Source organism: Galeopterus variegatus, unplaced genomic scaffold (genome assembly GCF_000696425.1).
Source record: "Galeopterus variegatus unplaced genomic scaffold, G_variegatus-3.0.2 Scaffold1543, whole genome shotgun sequence".
In the NCBI taxonomy this organism is placed as follows: domain Eukaryota; kingdom Metazoa; phylum Chordata; class Mammalia; order Dermoptera; family Cynocephalidae; genus Galeopterus; species Galeopterus variegatus.
The window spans coordinates 255,370-281,401 of record NW_007727654.1 but is presented as its reverse complement, the minus strand read 5'-3'; the positions used below and the strand labels follow the sequence as shown (position 1 = coordinate 281,401).

Here is a 26,032-nt window from a genome sequence, read left to right as displayed (position 1 = left end):
GGGAGTCACACATGCACGGGATGGAACTCCTGGTGGCTGGTGGTGGACGGGACATTGCTGGGGCATTGTTGATGTGCGACAATGGGTTCCTTTGGGACAAGTGCCATCAAATGAAGAATGAGATCTCTGTGAGCCAGCAGGATGGGATGGTCCCAGGGAACGCAGAGACCCCTGGCCACCCCCTGTTCAGCCCAAGCATGCTCCCTGGGACACAGCCTGCCCTCCACGGCCCAAGGAGGTGCCCCCCCCCCACTTTCCTCCTACCCACCCCCCTGCCACATGGCTCGTCCTAGCCCCCTTCCCTCGCAGAGGGATTTCTGAATGCACATGGAGGATTCTTGAAGGCCTCCTCCCCCTTTCCTCCCATCCACGCTGCTGAGCAATCTCCATCCGCGGTATCTGCTCATCCAGCTTTGTGCAGGCAGCTCCGGGGGACAGAAAGTAAGATTTAAGCATCAGAAGGCCCGAAATGTCTATGCAAAAAAGTAAAGCTTCAACTAGAAAAGCAACTGAGAAGAAGGAGGAGCCGGCGCCTGTGGCTCGATAAAGCAGCAAAACGCTTATCCTGCCTCTTCCCACGGGAGAGCTCGTGGTTCATGGTTTGTGTGCTCTGTTATTCAGTGGACACTCACAGAGTGTCACCGAGCGCCACCTGCTGGACCCTGGAACAGGAAGCTGAATTTGACAGAAGTGCTGTCCCCAAAAGGTTCATAAGCCAGTGGGGACACGGACACTGTACCAGGGTGGAGATGGCTGTCCAGGGGGACCCAGGGCTGGCGCCATCGCTCCTGCTGCCCTGCAGGCCCGGGCGGCTGCGACCCTCTGTATGTGTGCTGGAAGGCTGAGAGCTTTGATCAGCTCCACGTGTCTCAGGAGCAACAAGGAGGCTGATGTAATTCAGAGCCACAAGGGTAGCCCAGTCGTGTCACCAGAGCAACAGGTGGCCTGGCCAGTCATAGGTGGGCTCTGGAGTGAGAGACCCAGATTCAAACAAAGTTGCTCAATGGTTAAATGATGCTGCACATTCCCACCATGCCTGGCCTGTGTGCTGATGACCTGTAAGCTGTTGTCGTGCAGGCATTTATAAGGGTCAACTGGGGACTTCTGGACATAGCTGGGGATACACTTTCCATTTAGGACATGTCCATTAGCTGATGAATGGGATGAACGATTCTAGTGCAGTGGAATAGAGTTCCCCAATACACCGGAATATTATGCAGCCATGAAAAGGAATGCAGCTCTGACACACACTACAACATGGATGCACCTCAAAAGCATCGTGCTGAGTGAAGGAAGCCAGACACAAAAGGCCACATGGTGTATGATTCCATTTATATGAAGTTTCCAGAACAGGCACATCCGTGGGCACGTGCTACAAGGCTGCAGAAAAGCCCAGCTGGAGCTAGTAATAGCAGCATCACATAGGGACCATGTTCTTAGACCCGGCCCCGAGCCATCACAGGAACAGAGGCAGAGGAGATTGGAACCAGGAAGAAACAGTGCAGCCCAGGATGGGCTAACCCATGAGGACAAAGCCAAGGCAGATGGGCAGAGTGGAGGTGGTGGGTGCCGGGACCCTCTGTGAGCCGAGTCCACAGAGGAAACAGGGCCCAGCAGCCATGAGCAGCCCTGCTGGCCATTTCCGAGGCTGGGGATGTGTGTCCAGGATTCGCCAGAGTTGAGGGGCATGCTCACTCTGGATTCGCCAGAGCAGAAGGGCCCTGGTTTGTCTCTATGGATGTGCCTGTTTTGGACATTTCATGTTAATGGAATCACACATTGTGTGGCCTTTTGTGTCTGGCTTCTCTCATTCAGTGTCATGTTTTTGAGGTGCATCCACATTGTAGTGTGTGTCAGGGTTCATTCCTTTTCATGGCTGTGTAATATTCCACTGTCTGGATGGACCACATTGTGTTTATCCAGCCACCTGCTAGTGGACATGTTGTTTACAAATCATTTTTATGATTGTGCAGTCATCAAAAGCCACCATGGGCTTACAACAGTCAGGCCCTGCCCGATGCCCCCAACCCCTTCCCCAACAAGGGGCTGGGCTGGTAGATTGCAGGGTGCTGAGGCCAGAAAATGCCTCAGGGCTCTCCCTCATGCCTCTGGCTGAGCGAATGTACCAATTGGGTTTGCTGGGTGTGAAATGAAATCCTGGCGGGCAGACAGCCCATGTAGTCTGGAGCAGTGTCCTTGGCCTCTGGTCACAGACACTGGACAGTTTGCTAAAGGTTTTTCAGCAAGGGGCTCCATGTGGGTGTTGGGTGGTGGCCCATGTGCACGGGACAGGAACCTGGTGCAGACCCCCAAGAGGCATCCCAGGCTGATACCAGGAAGTAGACATGAGTTGGGACAGATGCCTCCTGGATTGACCAGTATGGACACATGATAGTTTCAAAGGAAGGCCTGGGAGTGGGGGGAGGTGAGGATGAGAAAATATAACGCCAAGAGCTGACCATTCACTGCACTGAGAAGAAGCCAGGCCTCATCCGAAGCACAATAACCCCACAACAAGGTGAAATCAGTGCCTTGTTCACCCCCGTCTTAGAGATGACAAAATGGAGGCCCAGAGAGGTGGAGTGAGTGTCCCCTAGTCACGCAGCAGAGTGGGTGTATTGGGGTTCTGCAGAGAAACAGAACCAGTAAAACACACACACACGTGTGCGTGCACGTGTGTGCAGAATGAGATTTATTAGAAGGTATGGGCTCATGGGCCGGCCCCGTGGCTGACTCGGGAGAGTGCGGCACTGGGAGCGCCAAAGGCCACGGGTTCAGATCCTATATAGGGATGGCCAGTGCGCTCACTGGTTGAGCGTGGTGCGGACAATACCATGCCGAGGGTTGCGATCCCCTTATCGGTCAAAAAAAAAAAAAGAAGGTATGGGCTCATGCAATTATAGAGACTGAGAAGGCCCGCGATCCACTGTCTGCAAGCTGGAGACCTAGGAAAGCTGGTGGTGTATTTTGAAGGCCTGAGAACCAGGAGGGCCAACGGCAGGAGAATGTTGTTCCAGCTCAGCCGTCAGGCAGAGAGCAACCTTTCTCCAGCTTTGTGTTCCATTCTGGCCCTCTACGGACTGGGTGGTGCCTGCCCACATTGGGGAGGGTCATCTGCTTTACTCAGTCCACCAATGCAAATGCTAATCTCTTCTAGAAACACCCTGCAGACACATCCATGAGTAGCATTTAACCAGCCATCTGGGCATTCCTTAGCCACGTCAAGTTGACACCTAAAATTGACCATTCCAGTGGGGGAGTGGAGACTCCAGGATGCCTGGTTGCAGCTGCCACAAGTTAACCCTTTCAGGTCTGATCTGAGGACAGGCTGGCCTGAGTCTCCTAGTCTGTTGAGGTCATGAAAAGAGGTTGTGAAAATCAAGAGTCCCATGGGGACCATACTGGTCAGACCAAATCCTGCAAGGCATATCGGGTTAAATTCTGGGTGCCCCCTTTTAAGAGAACAAGACAGCTGCCTTCCAGTGTTTGAGGGACATTTGTGGGAGGGGTAGAAGCAGGAGCCTGGATGGAAGAGACAGGAGACGGGTGCATCAGACAGGCAGTGGGACAGAGACTCGTCCTTGCAAACCCAGGTGTCCCACAGTGCTCACAGATGTCGGATAGGACCTCGGATCCTGACAGCCTTAGCTTCACAGTGGTCCTTGCCCAGAAAGAGACAGGAAGGCAGGGTGGGGGTGTGGGAAGCATGGCAAGACTAGAAAAAACTGGTGCATTTCATTTGGCTGGAACTCCAGCATGGGAGAGTGGCCTCCCCACCGGGCCTGGGAGGTGGGTGGTCCAGTCCTACTCTGTGAACCTGTGACCTTGGCATCATTGTGCAGGTACCATGCAAGCCCTGGACATGGAGCTGCTGCCATGGGAGAGCTGGCTGCTGCCCTGAGCTGACTGTCTCTCACCCCCCATGTCCCTAGCACTCAGTCCTCACTGTTTCTCTGTTTCAGCCTGAAGGAGCTCCCAGGTCGTACACCTACAGCGCTTTCTTCTGTCCCAACGGTGAGTCCCGCACACCTACCTGCCAAGGAGGGGCCACCTGACTGGGTCAGGACTTTGGTCCTTACCCCTGTACTGTGGCAGCTCTCCCACTGTAGAGTGAGCCCCCACCCTCCCTGGGGGTGGAGGGCACAGCCATTAGGAAGTGAGATGTCCCTACCTGGGACAGTCATAAGTCAGAATGACTTACGCCTCGCAGGAGTGAATACACACGAATGTAGACAATAGGCACCAAGCAAGAAAAGAGGAGGGACTGCGGTCAGGAGCAGGGCTTTCCTCGGGGATCCTGGGAGGAGGAGCCCAGGATCCAGGGAAGGAAGGTGTTAGAGTGACAACAGGGAAAAGCTGTGGGAATGACAGTGACGCAGAACCGTGGGGCAGCAGAGGAGGACGTGCAGATTAAGGTGGGTTCCAGAAAGTGTGCAATCTGGGATCTGTTCCTCCCTCCACCTTTATCCCCTAAGATCTGCATTATACCTATACATGATCTGTAAAGAGAAAATGGGTACAGAAAGAACATGTCCAGAGAAGGGCTTGTCCACGCCTCTGCCTGGCGGGGTCAGGGGAATGCTGACTGAACATGAGCCTGGGATGCCTGCGGGAGGGTTCACCCCTTCCCCTTGCAGCCCCTCCCCAAGGAGCCATTTGGCTTGGAGCTTGGCTGGAACAGGCACTGAGCAGTCACCTGGCCAGCTTTGTCATGGAGCAGGGCTGAGAATCTAAGCTGGCATCCCTGGGCAATCCTGACCCTGCCCCCCACCCCCCAGGTAATCTATCTCCGCGTTGCCACGGTGTTCAGCATGCTGGGTCCCCAGAGCCACAGCACACTCTGGATGCAAGCTTCCCCTTGACAGTTTTCCCCCTTTTTTCTTTAAATAGCATTATGTCACATTGTGCTCAAGTGATTTTTTTGTTTTTGGGGGGTTTTTTGTTTTGTTTTGTTGTTTTGGGGTTTCTTTCTTGTTTTTTTGGTTTTTTTATTTTTTGTTTTTGTTTTTTGCTGCTGGCCAGTACAGGGATCCAAAACCTTGACTTTGGTGTTATAACACCACTCTAACCAACTGATGTTTTTGTTTTTGCTTTTTGTTGGCCCATATGGGAATGAATCAAGTGATTTTTGACAAAGGCACAAAAGCAATTCATTAGAGAAAGCATAGCCTGTTCAGCAAATGGTGCTGGAGCGACTGGCCATCCTTCAGCAAAGACATAAAGCTCGACTCCAAAATCACGCCTTACACAAGAATGAACTCAAAATGGATCATAGACTTGCATGTAAAACTATAAAGTGTTTAGGGAAAAAAAATCTCTGGGATCTAGGAGTAGGCAACGATTTCTTAGATTTGACACTAAAAGGTGTGATCTATAAAAGGAAACACTGATGAATAGAGCTTGTCAAAATAAAAAAGGTTTGCTCTGCAAAAGACCCTGTTAAAAGAAGGAAATACAAGCTACGGTCTGGGAGAAAATATTTGCAAACCTGTATCTGACAAAGGACTAGTATCTTGAATATATAAAGAGCAGTGAATAAAACAAACAACCAATTAGAAAGTGGGCAAAAGAAGTAAACAAACATTTCACCAGAGAAGATATGCAGATGGCAAATAAACACATAAAAATGTGTCCAACATCAATAGTCATTAGGGAAATGCAAATTAAAGCACAATGAGATATCCCTACACACTTATAAGAATAGCTAAAATAAAAAATAACAACACCAAATGCTGGCAAGGATGTGGAGAAAGTAGACCACTTATATATTGCTGGTGGGAATGTAAAATAGTACAACCACTTTTGGTGGTTTCTTTAAAAGCTAAACTTACAACTACCACACCACCCAGCAATTGCACTCCTGGGCATTTATCCCAGAGAAACATAAAATTACATTCATGAAAAAATCTTTACACAGGTGTTTATATGAATTTTATTTGTAATAGCTCAAAACTGGAAACAGCCCAGATGTCCTTCGGTGGGTGAATTATTAAACAAACTCTGGTTCATTCATATCTTGGAATATTACTCACCAATAAAAAAGAGCAAACTATTGATACACACAGAAACTTGGATAAATCTTGGATGAAGGGAATTGAGTTTGTAAACAAATCCCAAAAGGGTGCATAAAGGATTCCATTTTTAGAACATCTTTGAAATGACAATATTTTATAAATGGAGGTCATATTAGTGGTTGCTAAGGGTTAGGGAGAGGGCAGGGGAAGGAGGGGATGTATATGTTCATAATAGGATCAGTACCTTGACTGGTAGTGGATACACAAACTTACATATGTGATAAATTGTATGGCAAACACACACACACACACACAGAAGTAAAAATAAAATTGGAGAAATTTAAATAAAATTGGTGGATTGTATCAATGTCAATATCCCGATCATGACGTTGTACTAGAATTTTGCAAGATGTTACCATTGCAGGAAACTGGTACACAGATTTCTCTGAATTATTTCTTACAATCCTATGTGAACATTTCAGTAAAACTTTAAAGATATTTTTAAAAAGCAAGACATATGTACAAACACAGTATGATTTCACTTATATGAGGTACTTAGAGTAGTCAAAAATCATAGAGACAGAAAGTAGAATGGTAGGTTGCCAGAGGCTGGGAGAGGAGGGGAATGGGGAGTAAATGTTTAAAGGGGGACACAGTTTCAGTTTGGGAAGATGAAAGAGTTCTGGAGATGGATGGTGGTGATGGTTGCACAATAACGTGAGTGTGTTTAATGCCATTGAAGTTTACACTTAAAAATGGTTAAGATGGTAAATTTTATGTTATGTGTATTTTATCAGTATAAAAAATTCGGGGGGGGGAGGGCAAAAGCAATATATATGTATTGGAGGAAATTTGGAAAGATTGAAAGAAGGAAAAAATATCTCCTCTAGGTCACACCCAAAGATGACCTTCAACACTTTGTATTTGCTTCCATAGGGTTGGTTATTGTTGGTTTTAACATAGTTATGAGCTCATGTGCAATATAATTTTATATTCTGCCTTTTTCATTCAACACATCCTGAGTACTTTCTCTTATTATAAAGTCTTTATGAACAGCATTTTCAAACAGCTTTAATATGTTTCATTTAGACTGCTCCATAATTTGACCATTATGGAATGTATTGGAACACAGTGTTGGTCATTAATATAGTGTTTTTATTTTTTTATATCATAACTAACACTGAGATGAACACATTTGAACTCCAAGTAAAGCCAATAAAAATTTCCTTCCTTCCTTCCTTCCTTCCTTCCTTCCTTCCTTCCTTCCTTCCTTCCTTCCTTCCTTCCTTTCTGTTTCTTTCTTTCTTTCTTTCTTTTTCTTTTCTTTCTTTTCTTTTCTTTTCTTTTTTGGTGGCTGGCCTGTATAGGGATCCAAATCCATGACCTGGTGTTAAAAGGCTGCACTCTAACCAACTGAGCTAACTGGCCAGCTTTTTTTTTTTTTTAACTTTTTTTCTTCACTTTTAACATATTTATTGGAGAATAATTCACATCAATAAATTGCTCATATTTTAAGTGTACAATTTGTTAAGCTTTGACATATGCACTTGTGAACCCATCACCACAATTAAGATAATGAACATTTCCATCACCCCGCCAAAAGTCATGCCCCTTTGTTTTTCATTTTGATGAGGTCCAGTTTATCATTTTTTCTTTTTATGGATTATGCTTTTGTTGTGTCTAAGAAATCTTTGCCTAATCTTGTTTTCTTCTTGATATTTCATAGTTTTAGATTTTACATTCATAAAATGGTTATCCATTTTGAGTTAATTTTGGATACCATGCAAAGTATGGATCAAAGTTCACTTTTCTACATATGGGTAGCCAATAGTTCCAGCACCATTTACTTAAAAGACTTTCCTTTCTCTATAAAATTGCCTTTGGACCTTTATTTGATCTCCCTATTCTGTTTCATGGATGCAACTGTCTTTCTTGACACCAACATCACATTGTGGTGATTGCCACAACTTTACAGTAAGTCTGTGTCAGATGGTGTGAGTCCTTCAGCTTTGTTCTTCTTTATCAAAGTTGTTTGGGCTCTTCTAGGTCCTTTACATTTTTATATAAATTTTGGAATCAGTTCAGTGATTTCTCCAAAAGAGACTGCTGGAATTTTTTTATTTTTATTTTTTGTCTTTTTGTCTTTTTTCGTGACCGGCAACGGATCGCAACCCTCAGTGTCGCGCCCGTACCAGACCGAGACCGGCAACGGGATCGCAACCCTCGGTGTTGCCCCCGCTCCTCGCTCAGCCAGTGAGCGGCCGGTCTGTATGTGGGATCCGAACCCTCGGCGGGAGCGCCACCACACTCGCAAGCGGCGCACTGTAGCAGTGCGCCACCGGGCCGGCCCAGAGACTGCTGGAATTTTGATGGAGATTGCATTGAGTCTGTAGGTCAGTTTGGGAAAGAATTGATGTCTTCACAATATTGTCTTTTGATGCTGAGGACAGTCTAGATCTCCACTGAACTGGATCTTGCTTAGTTTCTTTCAGGAGAGTTTTTGTTTGTTTGTTTTAGCAAAACTTTTTAAAAAATTTCTTTTAGGGTTTTCCTTTTTAAAAATTTTTTAAAATTTTATAATTGCACAATGTAAATATTATTTGTGGCCCTTTACAATTTCTCTCTAACCCCCTTCCCTTTTCCACCTCTGGTGTCCCCAGTTCCATTCTCCTTTCGAGGAGATTATTGTGATTGTTCTTTTTTTTATTTTCCTTTCCCTTTCTCTCTCTCTTTCTTTTTCTTTCTTTTCTTTCTTTTCCTCTCTTCATTTCTTTGTTTGTCTTTCTTTTCAGCTCCCACTTTCTGTACCTGGGTTATTTCACTTAACATAATCTTTTCTAAGTTCATCCATGTTGCTGTGAATTTCGGTGGCATTTTGCAGTTTTCAGCATCTTCACATCTTTGGTTGGATTTATCCTGGTGGGCTGTCTTTTGCATCCTTTGTATGCTGTTGGCAATGTTGTTGTTCAGCCAGCACCATTCCATCACGCCTCCTGCAGCTGTGCGCCCAGCCACAGTGACACCTGCCCCCTGTGGTCCTGATGTTCACCTCCGAGTACAGGCAGGGGGAGGTGAGATGCCTCCAGGTGCCCTCCCAACACCCCACCTCCTTTCCTCCCTCCAGAGAGAGTCCACATCTCCACCCCAAACAAGTACGAGTTCCAGTATGTGCAGCGTCCACCACTCCTCACCCATTTTGACGTGGCTGTACGAGCCCACAATGACGCCCACGTGGCCTTGTCCTCTGGGCCCCAGGACACAGCGGGCATGATTGAGATCGTCCTTGGGGGCCACCAGAACACCAGGTCATGGATCTCCACCAGCAAAATGGGCGAGCCTGTAGCCAGTGCACACACGGCCAAGATCCTCTCCTGGGATGAATTCAGAACATTCTGGATCAGCTGGCACGGTGGGCTCATCCAGGTACAGTGGGACTGGCTGAGGTGGGAATGGAAACCTCATGTGTCTCTGGTATTTCTTGCTTCCTGTTCTGTGCCAGGCTCTGATGGGGAGGAGAGTGTGGGGGAGAGCAAGGGGAAACAGGATGGATCACATCAAGATGTTCACAGCCTGGAGGTGCTTACAAAAAAAAAAAAATGTAGTAACAGCTGTGACAGAGGAAGCACCTGGGGATCTGGGAGTAGATGGGCACTGGGTGGTCAGGGAGAAAGACACTGTGGGTGCAAGCAGGTAGAATGGGGACTGGGGGTGCTTTCTGGACCCCAGAAAGTGTATATGGAAAAGGAGCAGCTAACACAGCTTCCTAGAGGAGGAACATAGCCAAACTGGGTTTTGAAGTATGAATTGGAGATCACCAGGCAAGACAGGCAGGAGAGAATGTTCTAGGCAGAGGGAATAGCATGTGCAAAGGCCCAGAGGTTCCAGGGAGCCCGGAACCTCTGGGCCTTTGAGTGATTTTGGAATCTGCAGATGCCACACTTGTGTCTCCGTTGGCCATTTAATGGACATGGCCACCTCTAGTTTCTCTCACCTCTGACTCCCTGAGAACCCCGCCTTGCACTATGAACATGGCTGAAGCCTGGGACCATGGCCTGGTAGCTGGCGTCCCTCTGCCTGAGCAGCAATGTGCTTCCTGCCAGCATCAGGCAACCTTTGTCTCTTTTTCCAGGTTGGCCATGGTCCAGAACCATCCAACAAGTCTGTCATTGTGGCTTGGACCCTCCTGAGGCCACCAGAGGTCCAGTTCATCGGCTTCTCCACCGGCTGGGGCTCCACGGGCGAGTTCCGCATCTGGAGGAAAATGGAGGCGGATGAGAGCTATGGGGAGGCCTTCACCCTGGGGGTCCCGCACGGTGCCATCCCTGGGTCTGAGCGGGCTGCTGCCTCCATCATAGGTGCGTCTGCCCCTCAGCCTGTCTTGGGGAGGACTGGGGTGAGAGCTCAGGTCCACCCCAGGTATAGTCTCAAGCTGGGTTTTGCTGAGGACCTGTGCCGCTGTGGTCCACCCACACACCCAGTCACTCACCTGACATGCAGCTTCTGCTGCCTTCTCTGTGTCCAGCCACGTGCTGAGTACCGAGGGCAGTGCCAGAGCTGATCACAATCCTGCCCCTGAGGGGACAAGAGAGAGAGAGAGAGCTTTTAGAAATGCATCGATATGTTTGGAAACTTTTTAAAAAATCATAACACTCATGGTTAAAGAGAAGATTACATTTCATTTTGGAAATTAGAAAAAAATTATCTAGGATGGCAAAAGAATGACTGTATTGACATACCAGAAGTTGTGGGATACAGCTAAAGACAAACTTAGAGGGCAATGCATAGTCTTACATGCACTTATTTTAAAAGCTAGAAAGATAGGGCTGGCCGGTAGCTCAGCTGGTTAGAGCATGGTGTTGATAACACCAAAGTCCAAGGTTCCATTCCTGCACCAGCCAGCTGCCAAAAAAAATAAATAAATAAAGATAAAAAGCCAGAAAGAAAAAAGCATTCAACCAAATAAAAAACTAGAGAAAGAACTCCCAGCTTAAAACTGAAGAACACAGAAGGAGGCGTGTAGCAGAGGGTGTCACCAAAGCTGAGACACCGGGTGGTCTGAATGAGTAGGGGGTACAATCTGGTCCCAAAGGGCAGCACCAGCAGTCAGAGGTTGGGTGGCCGATGACAGGCCACGGGGGGCTCCAATCTCTGGGGAAAGCTGCTTCTGTGCTCCATCAGGATAGGACAAGCTCCAGCCCAAACCCTCTTCTTCCTGCCAGGAGACGTCATGGGGCCCACCCTGAACCACCTCAACAATCTCCTGCGGCTGCCCTTTGGCTGCGGAGAGCAAAATATGATCCACTTTGCTCCCAACGTCTTTGTCCTGAAGTATCTTCAGAAAACCCGGCAGCTCAGTCCCGAGGTAGAGAGGGAGACCACTGACTACCTGCTGCAAGGTATTGGGGAAGAGCTGCCTGGACGGAGGGGGCGGGAGGGAGCAGCCTTCAGCAGAGGGATGTGCTGGGGTGACCCACACACCAGTGGACAAAAGGAGCTGTTCAGGAGCTGTTCAGGGTGGCCCCAATCTGGTAACTGTCAGCAGGAGCCTGGCGTCCGTGGCTGTTAGAGTCTGAACGCTGGCGCTTGGCCATGAAGATGGAAACAGCAACTTTTCAAAATGTAGTTTTTTGGTTTATTATTTTCTTTAACCAAAAGAGCAATGGAAGGACATAAAAAACGTTTTTGTGTTTTTGTTGTTGTTGTTTTTTTATGTTTGGCATGAAGATCCGAGCCCATGACCTTGCTGTTATCATGCTGTGCTCTAACAAACCGAGCTAACCACCCAGCCCCCTCTAAAGGGCATTTAAAAAAGAAAAAAGAGAGAGCTGGCCAGTTAGCTCCACTGGGTAGAGCGCAGTGTTATAACACCAAAGTCACAAGTTCCGATCCCCATACTGGCCAGTTGCCAAAAAAATAAATACAAAAAGAAAAGAAAAAATAATTCTGTATAACCCCCATCATTGTTGGCACTGGGTTAGCACAGGCTAGCTTTGCTGCTCTTGGTGACCTATAACAGGGCATCCTGTGGTGTCCCCCACCCCAAGCTGTGTGTGTAAGATTTGTCCACCGGGCTCTGGGGAGCCATCATCCATTTAGCCCCATTGCTGTGCTGAAGGACCATGGTCTGTGTGTCTGTTGATGGGCATTTGAGCAGTTTCCAATTCAGGGCTTTAGAATGGTGCTGCCGTGAATCATCTTATTCACATGCTTGGCGAAAACACATCTGAATTTCTGGGGGGTGCATGCCAGGAGTGGAATCACTAGGTCTCGGGGTGTGTTCAGTTTATAATCATTTTCAAGATTATGCTGTTTGTCCATCAAATATATTTATGGAGTACAACATACTGAACTCTCCCCTTGGGCATGTCAGGGGTATTTCCAGTTTTGTTTTTTTTTCTTAAATATTGCAGCACTGAACATCTTCGGGTAATTAACACAGCATTGAACATCTTCAGAGGCAAATGACAAGATTTGAACATCTTCAGAAATAATTAACATAACACTTGAATAATTGACGTAGCATTTTTCAGAAATAACTAATGCAGCACTGAACATCTTCAGAAATAATTAACAAAGGATTAAACACCTTCTGTTACCATAAATCAGGTCTTCAGAGCAGGGAACAATCCCGTGTGTGGAGGGCAGGGCCTCTGAGTGTCTTGTCTGTCCCCTCTGCCCATCTTGGCCCCACAGGGAGGAGACACGGAGGAGGATGCAGCCTTAGTCATGGGCACCTGCTTTGTAACCTCATATAGGGCATGTTCTTCTCAGTGCCTCAGTTTCCCATCTGCTTAATAAGGAAGTTAAATCAACTGATCCCAAGGTCCTGGGGCCTCCCAGGGCTTGCTTCTGGCCTAGGCTGGAGCTGGAATGAAAGGGGAGCTTCAAGGGGGCTTGACCCAGCTACAAAGCTCTCCTGGGCTCCCCTCAGTCCAAGTGTGGGGGATGGCCAGAGTAGTCAGGTCACTGCCCAAGGGAAACGAGAACCTTAGATATCTCCACCACCAGGGAGGACCCGTCGGTGCCCAGCTCAGACAATGCTGCGCCCCTCTCAGATGGGGAAACTGAGACATATGAGCACCTCAATTACTGGGGCCAGTCTGGGGTTCCTGACTCCTGGCTGTTAGGGTTCCCACAGTGACTCTGCTCCTTTATAAGATTTCTGAAGTGGCCCTGATGATCTAGAATCATCCGTTCTTATGGATGGGAAAACTAAAAGGAAAACATTTATAATGAGGAAGGTACAAATCTCAGATGGAAAAAGAAATAGTCGGGTTGCCGCAGGCTGAAAATCTGGCTTCGTGATGGCTGAAACATGGACTGTGAACTTGGAAGGCCAAGTCCGCTTGGGCTGGGACCTGGGGGCTCAGGCTGGCACTTATGAGGGTCTGGAGGTGGGTGGGCACTAACTGTCCGGGGCTAGGCACACGTTGGTGCACTCATCTGGGCTCAGGGACTTAAATGCCACCCAGAGTCAAATGAGCCCTGCTTGTGAATGGCAGCCTGGACTCCCGGGGACAGCAGGACCCTGTGTCCCTCCTGGCTTTGGTGGTTGCTGGTGTTCCTTGGCTTGTAGACGCCCCTCCCCTTCTCTGCCTCCGTGGTCACATGGCCATCTTCTCTGTGTCTGATTCCCTTTCTTCTCTCTTACAAGGACACCTGTCGTGGGATTTAGGGCTGATGCTAAATCTTGGATGATCTCATCTTGAAATCCTTTAATTACACCTTCAAAGATCATTATTCCCTATAAGGTCCCATTTTGAGGTTCTGGGTGGATGTGAATTGCGAGTGGGGGGACACAGTCCACCTAGTACAGAGCTCCTCTTGCCACTTGCCCATCCCTGTGCAAGCAGCTCCATCTTTCCGGAGACTCAGGCCACAGACCCTGGTGCCCTCGGGTCCTGCTTTCTTTCCCTCGTACCTGTGCTCAGCTGGGCAGCTCTACCCACACCACAGAACTACTTCTCGCCTCCCGGTCCTAGCCGATCCCAGTCCCCACCTCCGCTGCCTCCTGCCCAGACCCTGCAATCCACCCACTATGTCTTCTCCCTCCTGCCCCTCCCCACTCACCGCCCTCCCATGTCCCCTGCTGCCCTCACATTATAAACTCCCAGCCCAGCCTTGGGGGCCTGTGTGGCCCACCCAGCCAGCCTCCCTGTCCTCCCCCCTTGCTCCTTGCTTTGGCCACTCTGGCACCTTCTGTTCTCCCAGCTCGCCAGGCTAGGGACCAGGAGTCACAGAGGGGCAATGTCAGAGGACAAGAGACAAATAAAGTAAGGTATAGCCACCCTAGATGTGGGTGTGGGACCGTTTCAGACACCCCAAATGTGGTGTGGGCAGTTTCAGGGACCCCAGATGTGGGTGTGGGACAGTTTCAATCACCCCAGATGTGTTAGGCAGTTTCAGGGATCCCAGATGTGGTGTGGCATCATTTGGAGGTCCAGGGGTGGAGGGCTGCAGAGCAGCATGGGACCCCGTGGGCAGGCCTGGCATGAGTCACTCAGCAGGGCTTGGTCCCTCTCTCGCCCTGCAGGCTACCAGCGGCAGCTGACCTACAAGCACCAGGACGGCTCCTACAGCGCATTCGGGGAGCGGGACGCGTCGGGGAGCATGTGGTGAGTCCCGACATACCTGGACCTGGCTGCAGAGGCTCCCCCACCCAATGCCACAGCCTCATGTCCAGCACAGTGTGGCCTGATCCCAGGGGGGGACAGGGAACCTGGCTGGAAAGTGGAGACTGTGGTGGTCCCAGCCCTGGGGGTTGGGAGGGACAAATGCAGAGGGCGCTGAGGGCGGGCACAGAGCAGGCGATGGTACTGTGACTTTCTCCATGTTGGTGGTGGTGTTGTTACCATGGTGACTAGGAGCCGCTCTCCCGCCCCACCTCTCAGGAGTGAGCCCTGGGCACTCCAGGCCTCCTCTCAGCCCACTATACCTGGAAATGGAGGTGACCCGAGCAGGAAGAGAAGGGCAGGAAGAGGGGGTCAGAGATCAGACCACTGTCTGGAGGCTGGGGTTAGGGGTCTGCAGGAGGAGCGGCCTGGGGTCCCATTTCCCTGGTAAGTGGCTCTCCCCGGATGTGGGGGGTCAGCCAGAGCAGGGAGGGCCCAGCTGGGGGCTGGGTGTACCTGGGTCTTGTGCTCTGGGATCCTCAGGCCACCCAATTCCTATGCCCATCCCCGACTCCCCCTCAAAGAGTGCCTCCCTGGCAGCACCTACAGCAGCTGTGGGCATGGAAACCACCCTGCCCTTCCTCCAACAGTGTCCACTGCTCAGCTGCAGTGCCAGGGCCTGGGGCAGGGGAAGACAAGCCTGGCTGAGCCCTACCCTGTGGTGAGCCCAGGCAGGTGACCTGCCCAGTCCCTCACCCCCCCAGGCACCCAACAGCCCACCCACTGTCCCAGTTCTGGTCCCAGGGCCCTGTCTTGCTGACAGCCATGACACAAGGGCCCATTCACGCCCTAGAAAGCAGAGGCCGCCACTCACCCTGGAGGACAAATAAAGCTGCTGACTCATTCCCCGAAAGCTGGCTGAGCCCTGGCAGCCCACAGGAAACCGCTACTGGCCAGTATTAGTGAGCCGTGATTCACTGTACATGCTCCTGTTGTGCGTCCACACGGACAGCCGCTGGCTGTGGGACTAAACCCACAGCGTGAGCAAGAAAAATCAGATTGCACGTGTTCATGGAAATGTGATATCCAGCAGCCCCCCTCCCCCTTGTCCTGTGAAATGTTCCTGTTGGTCTCCGAGCATGGACCTCTCCCTGGGGACCCTCTAGGACGTGGGTGCAGTAAGAACAGGGCAGTGGGAGTGGCGCCCACCCTGAAGCTGGGCAGCTGGGCTCTGTCTCATGTGAGCTGTGTGGCCTTAGACCTGATGCTCAGCCTCTCTGAGCCTTGTTTCTTCAATGCACATCCTCTCAGGACCCAGATTCAGGAGGCCATGGGATAAGCATGTGGCATGCTCAGCGCAGTGCTGGGTACCCAGCACAACTGCTTCCTCTAAATACTTGGCTGGGAGGTCCAAAATCCATCCCGGAAGCCTCAAAATTCAGGATCTGTTATACATGGGTTCCTATGTATCCAATGTACCGTAGTCCCCGCTTATCTGGGGGAGAGGGGAGAGCTTCCCAAGACCCCCAGTGGGTGCCTGAAACCATGGATAGTACCAAACTCTATATACATGATGTTTTTTCCTACACGTACATACCTATGATGAAGTTTAATTTATAAATTCAATTTGGCACAGTAAGATTAACAATAATAACAAATAATAAAAAAGAACAATTATAACAACACACTGTAACAAAAGTTATGTGAATGTGCATTCTCTCTCTCTCAATATCTCACGGTATTGTGCTCACCTATTTTTGGACTGTAGTTAAAACCATGGAAAGCAAAACCGTGGATAAGGAGGGACTACTGTACATTCATACATTCATTCAGTTAGTTTTTTGCTTGACAATGAATGCCTACTACGTTCCTGGTCCTGTTCTCGTCCTGGAAAAAGAAGGAAGCCATGGTTTCTGCTTCCAGGCGCTGACTGTCCAGCAAGGGCGAGACTCTGTACAAGATGTAATAGTTATCTATTCCTGTGTAACAAGTTACCCCCAAACATAGCCATTTAGAAACGACAAACATTTATTATCTCGTCTTGTGGGTCAGGAATTCAGAAGTGGCTTAGTTGGATATGCCTGGCTTAAGATCTTTTTGAGGTTGCAGTCAAGGTGTTGGCTGGGGCCATAGTCGTCGGAAGGTTCAATTGGGGCTGGAAGACTTGTTTCCAAGCTGGGTCACTCACATGGCTGTTGGTGGAAGGCCTCAGTTTCTTACCATGTGGACTTCTCCAGAGGGCTACTTGAGCATCCTCACAACATGGCGGTTAGCTTCCTCTCCATGAGCAATCTAAGAGCAAACGCAAGGAGGCTGCCCCAATGCCTCTGGTCATTTGGTCTCACAGGTCACACTCCCTTCTGCCACATTCTGTTCTTTAGAAGCGAGTCACTAAGAACACCCTATGCCCAAGGAGAGGGGAATTAGGCTCCACCTCTTGAAAGGAGGAGTACTGAGGCATTTGTGGGTATATTTATATGTGACTGCACAAGGTGTGTAATTTCCTGTACCTACAAAACAAAGCAAGCAGGGTAAGGGATGGAGAGGCACGAGGAGGGCACATTTATATGGGGTAGTCAGGAAAGGTCTCCTGGAGGAGGTGAGGGAGGAGCCGTGTGAAAATCCAAGGTCAGAGGGAACAGCCAGTGCAAAGGCCCTGAGGCAGGACCAAGCCTGATGGGTTGGAGCCACAGAAGGGAGGCCAGTGTGGCTGGAGCAGTGCAGGCCAGGAGGAGAGTGGCCCAGCACTCGGGAGAAGAAGGCAGCAGGGCCAGACTGAGCAGGGCGAGGAGTTTGGATTTGATTCTGGGTGGAACCAGATGCCACTGGAGGGCTTGGAGCAGAGCATGGCTGAGCTCCACGCCATGGTGGGCCCTGTGCATGTGTGTGTTTAATTGATACAAGTAGACTTTACTTTTTAGAATGGTTTTAAGCTTACCAAAAAACTGAGCAGGTAAAACAGAGTTCCCATACAGCCCTTCTCCCCCATGCACTGTTCCCCTATTATTGACTTTTTGCATTCTGTGGGGTACATTTGTTACAACACTGATACATTATTGTTAACTGAGGTCCGTAGTTTACATTAGGGCTCACTCTCGGTGTTGTACACTCTATGGGTTTGGACAAATGTGCAGTGTCATATAGCTACCATTGTAAATTGTAGAAAATATTTTCACTGCCCCCAAAATCGCCTTTGCTCTTTGCTCCACCTCTTCATCCCTTCCCTCCTCCACTCGGAACCCCTGCCAACCAGTGATCTCTTTACTGTCTCCGTAGTTTTCCCTTTTCCAGAGTGTCATAGAGTTGGAATCATACAGTGCATGCCTTCTCCAGGCTTCTTTTTTTTTTTTTTTCGCGGCTGACCAGTATGGGGATAAAAACCCTTGACCTTGGTGTTCAGGCTGGCTTCTTTAGCTTAGCAATATGCATTTAAGTTCCCTCCATGTCTGCGTGCCTCCAGAGCTCATTTGTTTTTGTCACTGGGTGACACTCCATGGTGTGGATGTAGAACAATGTCTTTATCCCTGTTTGTGTTTTTAAAATGGTAAAGTAGAGAGCATGGTGTGGCAAAATGTGGGAATCCCATGAGTCCCAGCGTACGGGTGGCCGAGTCCCAGCTTTGCCTCATGTCCCTGCCATGCACGCAAGTTTGGAGTTTCCTCTGGCTGCTGCGTACAGATCAGGAGATGGGGCAGGGTTGGCCCCAGGAGACGGGAGCCATAGGGTGGCCTGGTTGGTTCAGGGACCACAGGAGTAGAGAGAAGGGGATGGATTCTAGGTATTTGGGAGGGAGGGTGGCCAGGACAAGCTGACTCCTGGGGTGGGTACATGTGGGCTTTAGGTATACAGATGGTCCCTGACTTACAATGGTTTGGCTTACGATTTTTTTTTTTTTGTCCTTTTTGAGACCGGCCGCACTGCGCTCAGCCAGTGAGTGCTGTGAGTGCACCGGTCATCCCCATATAGGATCCGAACCCGCGGCGGGAGCACTGCTGCACTCCCAGTGCCGCACTCTCCCGAGTGCTCCACAGGCTCAGCCCTGGCTTATGATTTTTTGACTTTGCAATGATGCAAAAGTGATACGCTGTGTCAGTCCGCTTTTGTGCTACTATAACAGAATATCTGAGACTGGGCAATTTATAAAGAGCAGAGGTTTATTTGGCTCACGATTCTGGGACAGCTGCATCTGGTGTGAGCCTCAGGCTGCTTCTACTCATGGCAGAAAGCAGCAGGCAGCTGGCGGGTACAAGCAGATCACATGGCAAGAAGAAGCAAGAGAGAGAGAGAGAGAGAGAGAGAGAGAGAGAGAGAGAGAGAAAAGGTGCCAGTGTCTTTAAAACAACCAGCTCTCGTGGGAACTAAGAGAGCAAGAACTCACTACCCCCACCCCACACTGGCCATTAATCTATTCATGAGTAATCCACCCCCATAACCCAAACTGCTCCCAACATTGCCAAGTTGGGGATCAGATTTTGACATGCGCTTTGGGGGCACAACACATCCAAATTTTATTGTATGTCTTCAGTAAAAACTGTACTTTAGTACAGCTCTCAATAAATTACGTGAGCTATTCAACACTTTAGTATAAAGTAGGCTTTGCATTGGGTGATTTTGCCAACCGCAGGCTAAGACAAGTGTTCTGAGCATGTTTAAGGCAGGCTAGGCTAAGCCATGATGTTTGGTATGTTGGGTATATTAAGTGCATTTTCAACTTATGGCTTTTCCAACTTATGATGGGTTTATCAGGATGTCACCCCATCATAAGTCGAGGAGCATCTGTATTTCAAACTAATGTTTCAGGTTTTGATGATTCATGTAAACAGAGCCTAGAGCCACTTGGTTTTGAAGAGAATGGAGTTCTCTTTGATCCTGGGTTTAGGGAGTTTCCGCTGCTGACAGTTTTGTTTTTCATCCCTCTGGGCTCCCTGGTTTCCATCCAGAGGTTCTCTCCTTCATGTGTCCACTCATTCATTCTCTGGCCTGCCAAATCTTACTCAGGCACCAGCTTGGGGAGAAGTGATGGACGAGGGTCAGGCTGCAGAGCAGAGGTGGACAATGACATGCAGGCAGGGCTGTGGGAGGGCAGTGGCAGTTGCGGGGATCCAGAGGCAGTGAGCCCATCCCGGAGTGGTGGTGCCCGGGAGGCTTCCCCTAGGGAGGGACATCTGGGCTCAACATTGAGAGACAAATGCACCCAGATCCTGTGAAGAAAGTGGGGGGGGCACGAAGCATCCAGGGCCCCAGTGGAGTTGGAAGTAACCAAAGCTAGTGAGTCACTGGCATGTTTTCAGCTGAGAGCAACAGAAAACCAACAAAAAAATCAATTCTGAACATCAGTTCACACCACAGGGCTGGGGAGGCACCACGGTTGGCTAATTCAGCAGCCCCACAGTGCATCAGGCTCCTGGTTCTTCCTTCTATCCCTGTGGATCCCTCCACACAGCAGCTGGCCCTTCATGGTGCAGAAATGGCTGCAGTTGCTCCGAGAAATGGTCATGGGGGCTCCACCCTCCTGACCTCATTGCCCATTCCAAAACCATTCCCAGGCCCAGGAACTGGAGTGCCCATGACTGTAGCTGGCTGGGGCCACAGAGGGGCCCAACCCCTAAGGCACATGGCTGCTGGCTCCTGAACGAGACCAGGGGTCTCTTGGCAGAGAGCTAGCAGCAATGGCTGTTGGGTAGGCAACCAGAAGGGTCTCCGTCACACGGCAGGGAAGGCAGGGCTGGACCTCTGACAGAAAGGTCTTGAGTAGGACGAGGAGCAGACCAGGCAGGGAAGGTGGGGCCCTGTCATCAGGTCCTGCTGGGTGCTGGGCACCATGCACCCCCCTTCCATCAAGTGCTCACAACAGCCCTGCAGGGGTGTACTGGACCCCTCCCATGTTACGGATGAGGATGTGGAGGCTGGGTTGTACAGGGAGCTTGCTGTAATCCCTGCACCAGCACATGTTGGGGACAGGGTTGACTCTATTCTGCAACCCCCTCAACCCCCACCTTGTCCCCTTTCAGGCTCACAGCCTTTGTCTTGAAGTCCTTTGCCCAGGCTCGCAGCTTTATCTTCATCGACCCTCGGGAGCTGGCAGCTGCCAAGGGCTGGATAGTCCGGCAGCAGCGGGCAGATGGCTCCTTCCCGGCTGTGGGCAGGATCCTGAACAAGGACATCCAGGTACACAGCTCCTTGGCCCTGGCCTGCCTGCTCCTGCTCCCCGGCACTATCTGGGGGAGGGGAGGTGGGCTCTCCCGTCTGGCTTGGGGTGAGGCCTGTTAGTCCCCTTGCAGGGTGGGATCCACGGCACAGTCCCGCTGACAGCCTACGTGGTGGCTGCCCTCCTGGAGTCCGGCACAGCCTCAGAGGTGAGCCCAGGTGGGGTCTGGGGAGACTTGGGGCTGGGGGCTGGAGAAGTGAGTGGGTATTTCCCTCCCCTTCTGACAGGGTTTATTTCTTCCTCACTGCCCTCTTTCCGCTCATTAATGAGGCTCTTTCATGCTTTTCCATAAATAATAGTCACAGAACATCCAACTTCTCATAGTCTGAGCAGAGGAGAGATTTCCATGATAACCATGTGAAGCGGGCAGAGTGGGGGGTGATCAGGCACATGTTGTGGGGCGTGTCCCGAGTATAAGACCTCCCAGGACTGTCCATAGCCCCCAGGCCCATTCAGAGAATCATTTTGGGCTAGTTGAGGTTCCTGGCCAGTGATCCATGGCTTCAGGGAGCCCTATACAAAATGTTTGGCTCATGAATGTTTTGGGGGAGGAAGAATTTAGAACATTCAGGAATAGTTGGGACTGGACCCAGCTGGGGCTTAGGTGTCTCGGGCCATAGTCGCTTTTATGAGGCTATCCTGGGATGGGGTGGCATGGTTCCCACAGGGAGGGGTCCCACAATGGATCTCAGCCCAGGGTGGGAAGGACTTGGCCATCCCTAATACCCGCATCAATTCTATAATCTCTGATGATGAATTGTGAGTTGTGGTGCTTCTCAGAATTCTTGGCCTCAAAAATCCAGATTTAACTATGAGTCTATGGTTTGTTGTGCCCTAAGAAGACCCTCTGTGTCCCATACACTATGCCCATAGAGCCTCTTGCCCTGTGTTATGGGCTGAATTGTGTCCCTTGCCCAAACTTATATGCCGAAGTCCTAATATCCTGTGTTAGCTTGAGCTGCTATAACAAAATACCATAGACTGGGAGGCTTAAATATCAGACATCTATTTCTCATAGTTCCAGAGACTGGAAAGTCCAAGATCAAGGTGCAGGCAGATTCAGTTCCTGGTGAGGGTTCTTTTGCTGGCTTGTAGACTGCTGCCTTCTCACTGTGTGCTCACATGGCCTTCCTTAGTGCTTGCAGGTGGAGAGAGAACTCTGGTGTTTCTTCCCCTTCTTATAAGAACACTAATCTCACTATGGGGGCTCCACCCTCCTGACCTCATCTAAACCTAATTATCTCCCAAAGGCCCCAACTCTTTATACCACCACATTAGAGGTTAGAGCTTCAACATGTAAATTCAGGTGGGTGGGGGGACACAAATATTCAGTTCATAACACCCCCAGTACCTCAGAAGTCGTTCCCAAAGTCTCCCACAGAAGTGGTCAAACATATCCAGTCATCTCCTAAGTGTATTTTTTTAGAGAATTCCCTTCCAGAGCCCTTGACTTTGGGGAAGAATGCAGCCAGAATGAGCAGCACCCAGGCTGCTGCACAATAACCACCCTACTTCCTGGCCCCTTTCCTCTGTTTCCTTTGCCAGTGATTTACTGAGAAAGAGTATTGGGAGTAAATTATTTGAGGCCTTTCATGTCTGAAAATATTCTTATTCTGCATCTACATTTGAGTGATAGTTGGACCGGGTACAGAATTCCACATTAGAAATTACTTTCCTGGGGCCGGCCTGGTGGCGCACTGCTATAGTGCGCTGCTTGGGAAGCGCGGTGGCGCTCCCGCCAAGGGTTCGGATCCCACATACAGACCGGCCGCTCACTGGCTGAGCGAGGGGCGGGCGCAACACCGAGGGTTGCGATCCCGTGGCCGGTCCCGGTCCTGTGCGGGCGCGACACTGAGGGTTGCGATCCGTTGCCGGTCACGAAAAAAGACAAAAAGGAAAAAAAAAAGAAAGAAATTACTTTCCTGTAAAATACTAGGTAATATTCCATCGTCTTCTAGTTTCCAGTGTTCTGTGGAGAAGTCTGTCATCATTCGGAGCACTTATTCTTTGCATGTGGCCTGTTCTTTTCTCTGGAAGATGTCAGATCTTCTCTTTGTCCTCAGTGATCTACACTTTTATGACACTTAATCTTGAGGTGAGGCTTTTTTGCTTACTATCCTGGGCATGCAGGGAGCCCTTTTTCAGTAAATGTACAGGTACTAAAAGTTGCTGTGAAGAAAAGGATATTGTGAGTGATTGAGAGTCAACATCTCAGTCAAAGTGGCCAGGAAAGAGCTCTCTGAGGGGGTGGCATCTCCTCTCCTGACAAAATATGAGTTCCAGGAAGGCCAGTGTTTTTGTCTCTTTTGTTACTGTTTTATACTCAGCACCTAGAATATTGCCTTGTACAGAGTAGATGTTCAATAAATGTTTTGTTGAATGAATGAAAAAGCTGATACCTAAATAATGAGAAGGGAATGGCCAAATCTGAAGAAAGTGTGTTCCCAGGAGAAGGAATAACACATGCAAAGGCCCTGGGGTGAACCAAACTTAGCACATTTAAAGAAGAGCAAGGATGCAGGATGGCTGAAATGGAGTGAGTGGGAGAATAGGAGGAGAGGAGGTCAGAGGGATGACAGAAGCAGATTGCAGCAGACCTTGTGAGGGGACAGCAGGGAACTGGAATTTATTCTTTTTTTTTTTTCCTTTTTGTCTTTTTACTGACCGGTAACGGGATCGCAACCCTCGGTGTTGTGCCCGCACCGCGCTCAGCCAGTGAGCGGGAACCGGTCTCCACATGGGATCCGAACCCTCGGCGGGAGCGCCGCCACACCACCGGGCCGGCCCATGGAATTTATTCAAAATGTTGGCAGAGAGTATGCTACGTGAGATTGGATTTTGGTCATCCCGTTTAAACCAATACAAAATGGTGTCCTCTGGACACGATTCCTTTCCACCCTGTTTAAGTTCCCTGGTTCCCTTCAGAGGAGTCGATGGGGATTGGGTGTTGCTGCTGCTTTCCAGGGATGACATCTGCATATACATAAGCATGCATGCAGTATACATACACACTGATCTTCACTGTACATTTAATACTGAGCACTATACCAGGTGCTCCCCAGCATGTGTTTCCCATGCTATCAGTGTAGCTTAATTTAAATCACTGGGCTCCCCACTGTGGGAAGTTTAGGTTATTTGCAGTCTTTGGCTATTACCAACAGCAGCTCTTCAGGGAACATCCTTGCACACATTTTTGTGCCCAGAGCCATCACTTCTTAAAGTTGAGCTGCCTTGAGTCTTCAATGGGCACTCTGCAGGTCTTTCCAATTCCTTCCCATCCCCTGAGGTCACCTCATTTCCCCCAAGAATCTTTCTCTAGTTTCCTCCAACTTGTTCCTCCTCTGAAGTTGAAGGTCTTCCCCCCAAGGAAACAGTTGATTCTCCCCTGTCTTCTGGGTTCTGTGTCTCTGAAGGCAAAATCCACTGTCTTAGTTTCCTGGGGCTGCCATAACAAATTGCCAGAAACTGGGTGGCTTAGAACAATAGAACTGTATTCTCACAGCTTTAGAGACCAGAAGTCTGAAATCAAGGTGTTGTCAGGGCCACACCCTGTGTGAAGGCTCAAGAGAAAATCCTTCTTTGTTTCTTCCAGTTTCTGGTGGCTTCTGGCATTCCTTGGCTTGTGGCCACATCACTCCAGTCTCTGCCTCCATCTTCACATGGCTTCTCCTCTGTGTCTTCTCCCCTTCTCTTATAAAGACACTTGTCATTGGATTTAGGGCCTCCTTAATTCAGAATGATCTCATCTAAAGATTCTTAACTTAGTTATATCTGCAAACACCCTTTTTCCAAATAAGATCACATTTACAGGTTCTGTGGGGATGTATCTTTTGGGGGGGCCACCATTCAACCCACTACACTGGCACTGGAATCAGATGGACTGGGGGGTACCCAGCAAAATGACCTCAACCTTTTTGACCCCTGTCTTGGACATTTGTTTGCAAATAAGGAAGATCTCAGCAACATCTGAACAAACAGGACAGGGCAGGGTTCTTCCCAGGTCGGTGTGGTCTTCATGGCATCCTTGAGACCTCTTCTGACCCATGTGGCCTGGGGTAATTCCCACGACACTATACCTGCCTCTGAGTTGGTATCCAGCCCCCTCACCCCACCCCCAGCACTGGACTTGTGTGGGCCAGGCCTGGGGTCTGGTTAGTCTGTTCTGTTCATCCTTGGCACAATGCCCCAAAGAGGCATCTCAATGCTGCACCTTAGGGACAGTTCCCACTCTTTGTCCTGCCCTGAAGATCAAAAGCTTCGGGAAGCCCTATTTCTACGATTGCAACAAACACTAAAGCAGAGTTATCTTAACTCCACAGTCTACCAGAGGTCACCAGAACACCTCTGCTCATTTGCTAAATTCATTAATGCTTCTAGTCACTCATTTCTTCAATTTAACCTCTATCACTGTGCGACATCTCTGCACCAAGGCTGCTGTGGCTGGTAAACACTGTAGGTCCTTGTCTTTTGTGTACACTGAAGGAAACACAAAGACTGCACGTGGGCTGAGCCTTGTCACAGAAAGGAATTTTAGTTTGGATTGCACAAATCAGGAGCAAGGCTAGTCTCACCACCCCTACGAAGCCCCTAAAGCAGGCAGGAATTATAACTTTTAAGGGTTAGCTATAGGAATTTATACATATTCAGTAAGGGCCGGGTTATTTCTATGCATATTGAAGTGGGGATGAGCGTGCATATGTTACATGCCACCGTGTTCTCTTGGAGGTGGAGATTTAAACGTTAAAATAAAGGAGGGTTGGACTTGTGTTGTCAGAAGGTGAAGTTATGGGCAGAGTAGAGACCAATGCACAGACTCCCAGATCTGGCCAAAACTGGTTTGGAGTAATCGGCTATTCCACCTCAGCTGCTATGACAGAGTTGCTTTCTTGACAGAATTTTTGAATGAAGGGGAGTAAAGGAGACAGACTGATTATAGAGAAAAATGCATGAAGCGCGTAGCTCTTAATCAAAGAGGAATGAGGGGTTGGTAGCTCTCAAGCCCACAGCTAAATGATGGACTCAGTCCCCGCCCTCCAGCAGCGCACATTCTGTGGGGTGTGAGCAGGATCGGTGAGCTTCTCAGAGGAGGGGACACTTGAAGTTAGCTGTCTTAACAAAGACCTGGCCATAGGGCGGGGGGGGGGGGGGAGGGGGGGGGGGTCTGCCCGGTTTCCCCAGGGGGTTTTTGTTGTTGTTTT

General features: G+C 49.5%; 1 protein-coding gene across 1 annotated transcript in view; it reads left to right on the top strand.

The window, feature by feature from the left end:
• The window catches only part of CPAMD8 (C3 and PZP-like, alpha-2-macroglobulin domain containing 8), a 94,862-nt gene that overhangs the window by 55,631 nt on the left and 13,199 nt on the right, over positions 1-26,032 (top strand). The window contains 7 exon segments of the mRNA XM_008577577.1: positions 3,963-4,014; positions 9,139-9,437; positions 10,144-10,369; positions 11,234-11,410; positions 14,548-14,629; positions 20,638-20,794; positions 20,908-20,982. Of these exon segments, the coding sequence (XP_008575799.1) occupies positions 3,963-4,014; positions 9,139-9,437; positions 10,144-10,369; positions 11,234-11,410; positions 14,548-14,629; positions 20,638-20,794; positions 20,908-20,982 (1,068 nt within the window).